At 43.2% G+C, this 12499-nt stretch overlaps 1 protein-coding gene across 2 annotated transcripts in view; it reads right to left on the reverse strand.

Annotated features, from left to right (window-relative positions):
* Positions 1 to 12499, reverse strand: part of CDK14 (cyclin dependent kinase 14) — a 483078-nt gene that overhangs the window by 324817 nt on the left and 145762 nt on the right. For both annotated transcript variants that reach the window (XM_024202069.2, XM_024202070.2), the window contains one exon: positions 6286 to 6380. In XM_024202069.2, coding sequence (XP_024057837.1) covers positions 6286 to 6380 — 95 coding nt within the window. The remainder of the gene's footprint in view (positions 1 to 6285; positions 6381 to 12499) is intronic.

Consider the following 12499-nt stretch of genomic DNA (forward strand, 5'->3'; position numbering starts at 1 on the left):
GCCGCCCCCCTCCAGGTGCCGCCCCAAGCACCAGCTTGGGTGCCTGGTGCCTGGAGCCGGCCCTGTCCATTGTGAAAGCTAACCATTTATACCTACTTTTGTTTCCTGTCTTTTAAGCAGTTATTGATCCATGAGAGGACCTTCCCTCTTATCCCATGACTGCTTACTTTGCTTAAGAACCTATGATAAGCAACTTTGTCAACAGCCTTCTGAAAGCCCAAGTATACTATATCTCCTGGATCACCCTTGTCTACATGTTTGTTGACCCCCTCAGTGAATACTAATAGACTGATGAAGAATGATTTCCCATTACAAAAGCCATGTTGACTCTTCCCCAACACACTATGTTCATCTCCATATCTGATAATTCTGTTCTTTACTGTAGTTTCAACCAGTTTATCTGGTACTGAAGTTAGGCTTACTGGCCTGTAATGCCAGGATCGCCTCTGGAGCCCTTTTAAAAAATCAGCATCACATTGGTTATCCGCCAGTCATTTGGTACAGAGGCTGATTTAAGCCGAAGGTTACATACACCTCTACCCCGATATAACGCTGTCCTCGGGAGCCAAAAAAATCTTACCGCGTTATAGGTGAAACCGCGTTATATCGAACTTGCTTTGATCCACCAGAGTGCACAGCCCCGCCCCCCCGGAGCGCTGCTTTACCGCGTTATATCCGAATTCGTGTTATATTGGGTCACGTTATATCGGGGTAGAGGTGTACTACAATTAGTGTTCTGAAATTTCATATCTGAGTTCCTTCCGAATTCTTATGTGAATACCATCTTGTCCTCATGATCGATTACTGCTTAATTTATCAATTTGTTCCAAAACCTCCTCTATTGACGCCTCAGTCTGGGACAGCTCCTCAGATATGTCATAGATCATAGAATATCAGGGTTGGAAGGGACCTCAGGAGATCATCTAGTCCAACCCCCTGCTCAAAGCAGGACCAATCCCCAATTAAATCATCCAACAGATTTTTGCCCCATATCCCTAAATGGCCCTCTCAAGGATTGAACTCACAACCCTGGGTTTAGCAGGCCAATGCTCAAACCACTGAGCTATCCCTCCCCCCACCTGAAAAGAATGGCTTAGATGTGGGAAATGCCTTCACATCCTTTGCAGTGAAGGCCAATGCATAGAATTCATTTAGCTTCTCCACAATGACCTTGTCTCCCTTGGATGCTCCTTTAGCACCAGTGGCCCCACTGATTGTTTAGCAGTCTTCCCACTTCTGATGGACTTAAAAATTAATAGTCAAAAAAAATATTTTGTAAGTCTCTTGCTATTTGCTCTTGAAATTCTTTTTTGGCCTTCCTCATTATACTTTTACACTTGACTTGCCAGAGTTTATGCTCCTTTCTATTTTCCTCATTAGCATTTGACTTCCAATTTTTAAAGGATGTCTTTTTGCCCCTAATTGCCTCTTTCACTCAGTTTAGCCGTGGTGGATTTTTTTTTTTTAATCCTCTTATTGTTTTTTTAATTTAGGGTATACATATAGTGTGAGCCTCTATTATGGTGTTTTTAAAAAGTTGCCATGCAGCTTGCAGACATTTCACTCTTGGCAGTTTATTTTAATTTCTGTTTAACTAGCCTCCTCATTTTTTGTGCAATTCCCCTTGCTGAAGTTAAATGCCAGTGTAGTGGGTTTCTTTGGCATTTTCCTCCCTTACAAGGATGTTATATTTAAATTACACTATGGTCACTATTACTGAGTGGTTCAGCTATATTCACCTCTTGGACTTGATCTTGTGCTCCACTTATGACTAAATCAGGAATTTCTTCTCCCCTCATGGATTTCACAACTAGCTGTTTCAAGAGGCAGTCATTAATGTGTCTAGAAATTTTATTTCTGCATCTCAGCCTGAGGTGACATGTTCTCAGGCAATCTGGGTATAACTGAAATTCCCCATTATTGTTGGGTATTCTGGTTTTGTACTCTCTCTGATCTCCCTGAGCATTTCACAGTCATGGTCACCATCCTGATCAGCTAGTCGGTAGTATATTCCTATTATACTTTAATGATTCAAGCACAGAGATTCTATTGTACAGTTTGATTCATTTAAGGCTCTTACTATAGTTGACTGTATGCTTTCTTTCACATATAGTGGCACTCCCCCTACAGTACGATATACTCTGTCATTCCTATAGATTTTGTACCCTGGTATTACTGTGTCCCATTGATCATCATCTTTCAACCATGTTTCTGTGATGCCTATTAAATTAATATCTTCCTTTAACACCAGCCACTCCTGATTCAAGAGACTGAAACTTATGTGCTCCATTAGTCTTCAGGTAACCAAAAAACTGACAAACTGGGTCAGAGCAATGGCCCATCTAGCCCAGTATCCTGTGTCAAACAGTGACCACCTCTGGTCACTGTTTGACACAGGATACTGGGCTAGATGGGCCATTGAGCTTCAGGCGGAGCGTACAGAACACAGGAGTTGAAGTGATCCTCCCATCTTCTCCTCCAGATTTCTGGCAGTCGGAGGTATAGGGTTGCCACAAGATTGGGGATGTATCCTTGACCATCTTGGCTAATGGCTAGGGCCCTACCAAATTCACAGCTCTCTTTGGTCAATTTCACAGCCACAGGGTCTTAAAATTAGTCAATTTCATGATTTCAGATGTTTATATCTGAAATTTCATGGTGTAGTAACCGTGGGGGCCCTGATCCAAAAGGTGATCGTGTGTGGGGGGGGGGTCCTAAAGCTCTTGTAGGGGGGTTGCAGGATTGCCATACTCACTTCTGTGCAGGAGCAGACTCCTGGAGGTGAAGGTAGGTCCAATCTCCCCAGTGCTGCTTGGAGTGCCACTGCCGGGGGCTCCTAGCTGCTAGTCAGGGCCAGTGGTGGATTAACACATGGGCCCATGGGTCTCGGACAATTTGAAAAATGGGTGCCCCAGCCATGGCAGGAGCCACAGGGTGGAAGCCCCAAGCCCTGGCTGGAGCCATGGGGGCCAGGACCAGCAGCCCTGAGCCAGGCCCACTGAGACTGGGCAGGTGCTCCAGGGGCTGGAGCTGCAGCGGGTGGCAGCCCCAGCCCAGGTCCCTGAGCCCAGGTAGGAGCCACAGGGGGGTGGAAGCCCCGAGTCCCGGCTGGAGTCCAGGCACCCGCAACCCCAGCAGGAGCCACCGGTGGGGGGGGAGGGAAGGGGGCAGCAGCCCCAAGCTCGAATGCCCAGAGTCCGAGCAGGAGCTGTAGGGGGTGGAAGCTCCAAGCCCTGGCAAGAGCCTGGGCAGCCCCCAGCCCTGGCAGGACCCGTGGGGGGGGGGGGGGCAGCAGCCCAGGCAGAAGCCATGTGGGAGAGGGAGCTGTAGCCCCAGAGCTCGGGCACCCCGAGCCCCGGCAGGAGTCGTGTGTGGGCAGGGGCGGAAGCCTCGGAACTAGGGAGCCCCAAGCTCCGGAACTAGGGAGCCCCAAGCTCCAGCAAGAGCCACGGGGGAAGCAGTGCAGAGCACAGCTCTGGGGCTGCTGCAGCACAGAAGTGGTACACCCTCACTTCTGTGCTGCCTGTGGGGGAGGGTCTGATCTCTCCCCATAACAGCTGTGCAAGGAAAAGATAAGTCCTGTCCCATCCCAGCCCGGCTGATATCGGGGAGATCAGATTTCACGGGGCAGGTCTTATTTCACGGTCCGTGACATGTTTTTCACGGCCGTGAAATTGGTAGGGCCCTACTGATAGCCATTGATGGACTTATCTTCCATTAACTTATCTAGCCCTTTTTCTTGAACTGGAGCTTTAAAAAGTTCATCTCTCAAATAGGCATGAACAGATTCACTTTACACCCCATACAGTAATTTAATTTGGCACTGGGACAGGATCCCCAACACCTTTTATGTGAATGTGTGAAACAGTGCAACGTGATACACAGATGAAAGAGCAAGCAGGCTTCTTTTCTAATGGAAAAACACTGGATTTGGAAATGAAACAACAGATGGGAAGCTGATTCTTCACAGATTTTAAAAGGTCCATGAGCTACAGCACTGCTTTTTTTAAACCATGGAATGGAACAAACTTGAATTAGGGGTGTGTAAGTGGGATGTGCATACATCACAAAGTCAATTTGTTGTTCAACCCATAAAGCACCAAGTTACTGGAGCAGGAATCAGTATGGATTGTCCTCTAGCAAGAGACTAGAACTGGGTAAATATTACCTTGATTTTTGAGGGTGGATTTCTATATCTGCTTTTGTGAATGAACTGACAACAGTGCAAAATTATGTTAGGTCACCTTATGCTATCTCAGCCCTATTATTAACAAGTTCAGTTTAAAATTCATGATACGGATTATGGAATTCAAATATATTACTAATTTGCTGTTGATTACAATGGAGAAGCCATGAAGATTTGTTAAAAGTTCAATACAGCCTCCATTAAAATCAATGAAGTATTTATAACAAATCTGCAGGTCCACTCCATTAAAACAAATATTATATTTCTAACCAATCTGAGTTTATAAACACATTCACAGCACATCACTGAATGAATCAGATTTTTCTAAATGAATTTTAGGTCAGCTATACGGATTTAAGGGAACATGTCCAGCAAATATGTTTCTTTAGTTCAGATTAATTGAAAATCAATTTGTATGGTATAATTTTAGTTAGACACTCATTTTAAGGCTATGATTTTACTAGATATTTTGAGTGATAAGCCACAAGGCTGAAACTTATGTGATTTCCTATATTACTAGAACCCCAAGAGAAAAGTAAGTTTATTCTATTTACTGAAAATATGTCTGGTATTTATTAAGGCATGTAATTAAACAGTTAGTAATATAGAGTAACTGCACTTCCTAATACTTAATGCACTTTCTAATACTTAATGGATACAGCAAAATTTCTACTGCCTGATAGGGAAGAAAAAGCTGGGTCTCCTCTTCGCAATTATGTCACAAGGAATATACTTGGTAAGTGCATACTTATTTTATGTTTAGAAATAATTCTATGGACTTTGCTACTCAAGCCAGTCAAACGTTTTTGTTCCTGTTAGTCTAAAAGCTATTGAGAGATGACATCAGCCTCATTTTGATTCTCTACAAAAAAAAAATGTATCTATTCACTGCAAGATTAATTTTGCACTATTTGCAGTACTACATATTCCATTAAATTAGGCATACAATGTTAACATATCTGCTTTCTTTCAGTAGTCATTCTGTCATCTGAATTAAATGAAACTGAGGCTCGTCTCTGATGGGAAACACTGGGACTTGGTTGCATGGAGTAGCAATGCTTACTAGCGGGGAGTGATTACTGAAGCACACCAGCCTGTGGAATGCTACACTGATCCACGTAGACCCCGTTGAAGTGATCTAAAAGTTCCCTAGCATGCATTAATTTAGCTGTTTTAGTTGATACATTTTAGAAATCACACTTTCAGTGCGCATTGCTGCTCTATATAGACAAGCCCAAAGTGTCCTTTCTCTATGACACATTGGAATAAGGTTCTTCTCAGAGATACACAAGTGTACCAGGCCCCTTCAAGGAGCTGTTTTATTAGTAGTAGTATTAAAATTCATTTATACACACTACAGTAAATTAACGCACTACTTCAGGGTAAGATACGATCCCTGACAAAAAATCAACTGGAACAAATAATAATGAATGTGGTTATAGTGGTTGAATTCAAAGGCTTTTAGCATTATTCACAATCAAAGCAGATTCTTTTCCTCAGCTATTGCTTTAAATACCATGCACTAGTTTATATTTAAATAAATGAGTAAATATTACCTCGATTTTTGAGGGTGGGTTTCTATATCTGCTTTTGTGAATCAACTGACAACAGTGCAAAATTATGTTAGGTCACCTTATGCTATCTCAGCCCCAAAAAACTATAGAACAACAAAAAATAAAACTACAGTATTTGTTTACCATTGTTCTAAGCAACTGAGAACACATCAAATTAGATGGAAGGTTTTCTAAATGTTCTTAACTAACAAGCTGAAATACTTGGAAGGATTGATTTTTCATGTGTATATTGAGAAAATACTGAAGGAGTAACCCATTGACTGATACAACAAAGTGTACAAGATTCTGAGATCCTATTTAAGAAAGTAACAATGCAGGGCTATATTAAAATGTCCTGGCACAGAGGTACTATAATATCTTATGTTACAATCCTTCACTCAGATCAGTGCAAGAAGATCTAGCACTTAAGTCAATGGCATTGCACACGAATGCATTGATTCTGCATCCAATTGCAGGATCATGACCCATGTATATAAAATATTTGCCAACCCTTTCCCCATATTTAATAATAATAAACCCACTTACTTGCTTTTCCCTTTGTACACTGTGGCATATGATCCTTCCCCTAGTTTTTCCAGTTTTTCGTAAGAGTCTGCTTTTCCAAACTTGGGGCTTGTAGGCTAAATAAAAATAAAGGATGGAACTTTCAGCATTAACACCAAAATTAACTGCTTTGATTCAACCATGAAAGACTAAACAACATTACTGAAACGGATGGGATTATGTCTGAATTTTTTTAATATTGGTTGCAAGAATCCAGCAGAGCTAATGTAAAATGTTTGATAGGCTGCTCAAATAAATGTCATTCAACACTCCAGATTGTGGTTACCTATTTCAACCATATTCTTGTATCAGTGGAGCCATCAAAAGGATTTTGTTCTTAGTCACAAGAGGCTTGTGTTCCACTTTTGGCATACAAAACTTTATATGCAGAAGTGGATCATTTCCAGCTAAACCAACCAATCTGTTTTAATAAATGTAATTCAAGATTCTAATCTGCTCTGTAAAATAGGCAAGGTAATCACATAGGTCTGCTTAGATGAAAACGTGTAAAAAATACTGTCAGTGGCACTTAGGGCACTGAGCACCTCCCAGAAGATATAAATATCTTATGGCATGGGCCCTCTAAGAGTGAATTTCACTTCTGAATTGATCCTAAAATTCTTTGGTTTGCATACACAATCAAAGCATGCCTTTTAATGGCATGTGTATGCAGTATGGCTTTTTATAATCTTTATTCTTAATGACTGCTGCCTGGGTTTCTATAACTGAATCAAGTTAACTACAGTACTTTGTTCAGTGAAAAAGCAAAGGGTCAGATTTTCAGCTAGTGCAAACAGACATAGCCCCCATTGGCTTTAGCAACAGCTGGGAATATAACCTAAGCTTTTACACAACTCTAACAAAACTGACAATAACTAGAGCTGTGAAGAGTAGAGGTTCATATTGCACCTTTAAAAATACACTCGAAAATGATTAATTTGAAAGTGCTGAAAATAAGGAAAATTATGCAGTGGGCTCTGTCTTGTAAAATTGCACCGTTTATCTTCATTTTGTTTAACAGAGCCTACGCAGCAGGAGAATACCAAACAATGTTTATCGCAATCTTCATTATTTCAGTACAATAGTCCATGAAAACAATTACGTATGTATCCTTTGTGTCTCTCTGTAGACATGCATCTCTGATACATATGTGGAAGTATATACGTATAATATATATAGTTATGGCATACATGAGGGTGTAACGTGGTATAAATATTTCTGGTCAAAGAAACCACTTTTTGTTTTTGCAGAAATTTTCAATTTCTGTTTTTGATTTTCAGTCCCGAATTCATTCTGGGTTCCTCCCTCCCCCTTCCTCTTATATTTTACCAATGCAAAAGGAGAAAAAACATTGAGAGAGAAAGTGAGATTATGTTTAAACTATTCTCCCCTCCCCCCCCTTTTCCACTGTGGGAAGAGGAGAATAGGGCGGGGAGGGAAACTAAAAACACAAAAATTAAGGACCAAAAACCTAACTGAAATGAAAATGTAATTACTGGAAGGAGAAGGATCCATCAGACAAGGTTTGTCTGCTATCAGCTTGCTTCCCAGTGAGCCATTACCAACAAGCATGGGTGTGTATTTGTTTGAGGGGAGGGAGAAAGTAATCTACAACGTAGTAGCTTTGAAAACTATCAAAAAAAAAAACCCCACCTATGAGGCTCCTCCATCACTAGATTTCCAAGTTGTTCGGATATGATGAAGCTGGTTTACAGTATTATACTTTTCTTGTATGTAGTTTGCCTATTTTCATCTTGAGATTTACTTGTGTTGTTTTGGGATTTTTTGTTTGTTTTATAATACCGCCAGTTGCCATAACGTAGAGGTCTTAAGAATCACTATTGCTTTAGGACTGTGATAGGTAATCCATTACCATAAAATCAAATAATTATTCCCTCAACCACAGACTCGCTTCCCCCTATTCCAGCTGTCAAAAACATTGGTTTAAAATCATATCTATTTGATTCACTCCCCTCTTGGAAGCCTGCTGCAGCCCCACTGAGAGTAGGCGGAGGATGAGAAGAGCTTGCATTGGGCAGGACCAGTAAGATGGCCAGAGGAAGAGCTCACTACTGACTATGCAGGAGAGGTGCCTGTGTTGACTGCCTCTGCATGATGGGCACTTCTGCCACATGCATCAGCCGCTGTTAGGCTACAGACTCCAGCTTCACAGAAGCAGGATGGGCCTTGTCTCCCTTACTGTGCAGTCACAACCCCCAGTTGGTCCAGTGCCTGGTCATGCTGAGAGAGAACAACCCCAAAGCAACAAGAAAACTACTCAGTCACCATCTGTCCAGACCCAGCAGAAAGACCTGGCAGCTCTTCTCCCCTTTGCAGACCGTGATGCCTCAGTACCCCAGGTTGACCCTCTGATCTGGCCAAAAGGGTGTCCTTTTAGTCCTCCTGAAGAGGCACAAGGCTCTGCATTGGATCTTGGCCCTCTGATCTAGCTGGACCACAGGGTGGGATAACTTGCTGATCCAGAACCCAATGTGATCCTTGCCACTTCCAAAGGTGGAACCAAAGTGTACGCAGTCCTAGCAGTGTCAGACCCTATTGGGGTGTCTAGCCGCAATACAGTGTAGGATGTTGTAGGCCAGGTGTTCAGGCACCTAAAGATGCAAATTGGTGCTTAGTGGTGTTTTCAAAAGCTGCTATCTGCATCTTTAGATACCTATAGATCTTTAAAAACTGGCCCTTTAAGTTGTTCCATTACTCCCTGTATTACCTTTCACAAGCACAAATTGCCAGAGACTGCTGCTATAATACTTTAGCATGAAACTTGCAAACTAATCTGCAAGACATTTCAGAGACCACAAAAAACTTTGAAAAGTGATATTGAGAATGCACACCGCAAGCACAATTAATCTTTGAAAAAATTCACCAATTGCTGATGCTAGCAGTTAATAATTTTGATTATTAAACATGAAAATAAAATGGACACTAATTTACATTTCACAATTTCACATGGTACCTTTCACTCATATTGGAAAATACAGTATACTAGTCAGTTTAATTTTCTGGTTCTTATTTCAATAGTCTTGTATTGTAATGTCTGGGTTGAAAAGGCTGCAGAGGTTGATCTTCTAAAGAATCAAAACAATCTCTATTAATATTAAATTTTGTAAAATTTTGTTATAAATTTGGAATCTAAATCATCTGAAATGCCATGTAAACTCTGAAATCCCAAATGTTTCTATTTAAATACTTTACTGCATACACAAAATTGGGAGGTTTTTTCCCCTCCTTTCAGTACATCCAGTTTCATATGTCTATTTCTGCAATACTTTAAAGAGCAAAATCGATACCTATAAATCTTTCTATAATACAGGAAGGGCCACTCATTCCCATCTATTTAAAATTAGCCTTTAATTGTTACAGCAAACACCACCATTTTTAAAGTTAATAGTACTGTATATAAAAAATCTAAAGACCTTAAAACAGTTTATTCAATCCACAGCTTGTAAATGTTTAAAAATGATTTTTCTTTTTTGTTCAAAACCATGTTTCTTTTGATAAATTAGCTGCCACAAAACAGAGAACATGCAGATAAGAAACTGCAAGCATTTTGGATGACGACAGAATATAAGTGATTTTGAACATATGTGTGGAGGCTGATTTCAATCCCTCACAAGCATAAATTATAGTACTACAAAAACTCATGATGTTAATATGAGGGTTGAATTTAGCCTGAAGTCCTTTTCCTGTTCACATTTAAAACTAATTTAAAAAATTATTAACAGGACCTATGACTTAGGTATGTGATAATAAAAGCAGAGGCTTTAAAAGAGATCTTTCATTATCCGGAAGATACATTTATCTAGGTGGCAACCACTCAAGCCCCTGAATATGACACTTGATTTCTCTTTGCCCAGGAGGTAGCAAGAGATCTGGTCAATGATGTGCAGATGCCTTGTGGATATAGTTTTTCTGTTCTGTCGGTGGCGAGCAGGTCCACCTGGGGAGCCCCCACTTCTGGAAGATGACACTGATGACCTCCGGATGAAGAGACCATTCAGAGCGAGAGGAAAAGGACCTGCTGAGGCAATCCACCAGTGTGTTTTTCGGGCTCTGGGGAAATGTGATGCCTCGAGGTGAAGACATGTACCACCTTGCCTGAGACCTGGGAAGGGACACCTGGCAAGCCAAACATACTGCTCTGAGTTCCCTAACATTTATATGCAGGGAACATTCTTCCTGGGACCAGAGGCCCTGAGATTGTTGAGGTGGGCTCCCTAATCCAGGTCTGACGCATCCAGAACTAAAGTTACCAACAGATGCAGGGCAGCAAAGGGTACTCTTTTCATTAAGGAACCTCGGTCTCTCCACCAAGTCAGCAAATGGAGGACCGGCAGCGGAATCGTGAGTATTGAGTCGAAGTTGTGTCTGCTCGGGGAATAGACTGACCCTAGCCACATTTGTAGGGGTCTGAGGCACAGCCTTGCATATTGCACCACATAGTTGCATGCTGCCATCTGACCCAACAGTTTGAGGCAAACCCAAGTGGGTCGTGACCTTGGAGATCAGATCTGACATAGCTCGGAATCTGGCCTCTGGTAAGTAGGCCTTGGCCTGGGTCAAGTCAAGCACTGCCCCCAAAGAACTCTATTCTCTGAACTGGGACTAAAGTTGACTTATACTCGTTTATCAACAGTCCCAGCACCTGAAAGGTGGCCTGTACTGTACTGATGCTGTGCTGGACCTGAGCCTGCCAGTGGCCTTTGATCAGCCAGACATTGAACTACAGGTAGATATGGACACCTCGACGTCTGAGGAAGGCTGCTACCACCGCCATACACTTAATGAAGAGCCATGGGCTGCCGACAGGCCAAAGGGAAGTGCTGTGCATTGGTAGTGGTGTTGACCCATTACAAACCTCACTTCTGGAGGGAGCCGCTACAACCACAATGTCAGCTAGGCTGTGTGCAGACTCCTTTAGCTCCTCGACTTCCAGACCCAAGTTTGTGGTGACCCTTTTCAGGAGTTCTTGATGGGCCCTGAAGTCATCTGGCAGAGCACGTTACTAGGGCCTACAACTGCCTCATCCAGGGATGACGAGGAAGAAGCCTGTACTGAAGGAGGGGCTGCCTCCTCTTCCTCAACCTGCACCACATCCATTGGGGCCATTTCTCAGACAATGGTACCAGAAACAGCACCAGAGTCAGGGTCCAGCACTGGATGGGAAGAAACAGTGGCTCGCCTCTCGGACACCACCAAGTATGAGCAGTGGGAAGGGGCACCCTGTACTGGGCAAAACCCCCACGGATTCCAACACTGCCACTGCATTGGCCAGTGGCCATGCGCCAGCCAAGGGGCAAGTACCGAAGTCCAGTGCATAGGCTGGGCACTGATAGGACTTCGGTGGAAAGAAGGATTCCCCTTCAGACTCCAAATAGGATTCTTCCCTCCAAGACTATGGCGGCACAGTACCCGCTTCCACCTCCAGGCAGTGCCAGGGAAACGGTAACCACTGACGGGCCGGAGATCACTGCATCGGGACCATGGAGGGTTTTCCCCTGAACAATGCCACAGTAGTCAGTGCTGCAACGGAGCTCACCACCCCTTGATCCCTTCTATCCCATTGCTTTGGTTAGCAGGGGGCCTTGAAGGGTCGGTGGGATCAGGGGGGACATCAGGTCCTTTGCAGCTGGAGTTTAAAGGGCCCACAAGCATGAGGTCCCACGACTGCTCCCAGGAGTCAGAGGTGGGTCCCAGACTGGACATGGCGCTCCAGGCAGAGTCACCAGAGCCAACAGTGGCTCTGGGGAGGACAAGTGGCCCAGCCCGGGTCTCAATGCCACTCCCTGCTTGTCCCTCTTCAGCACCGGAGAGGAACTCTCTTGGTGTGCTGTTTCCTACACTTTTTAAACGGTGCTGGGAAGAACATGGTGCCTGTGGAGTGCGTGACAGAAAAACCTAAGTGCTTGGCGCCGATTCAGAGTGGCTCAGCTACGAGACTGGTCTGAGGGCTGCCTTCATGAGTAAGGCCTTCAGACAAATGTCTCTATCTTTTTGAGTGCGTGGTCTGAAGCCCCTACAGATCTGGCACTTCTCTTTAACATGAGTTTCCCCAAGGCACTTTAGACAGCCAGAGTATGGGTCACTCACTAGCATCAGCTTGCCACGGCTTAAAGCCTGGGGCAAAAGTCCCTCGATGACAGGGACAACTATTCACGCTATTATATACACTAACTTA

This window comes from Terrapene carolina, unplaced genomic scaffold (genome assembly GCF_002925995.2).
Source record: "Terrapene carolina triunguis isolate 2854851 unplaced genomic scaffold, T_m_triunguis-2.0 Scaffold84, whole genome shotgun sequence".
In the NCBI taxonomy this organism is placed as follows: domain Eukaryota; kingdom Metazoa; phylum Chordata; order Testudines; family Emydidae; genus Terrapene; species Terrapene triunguis.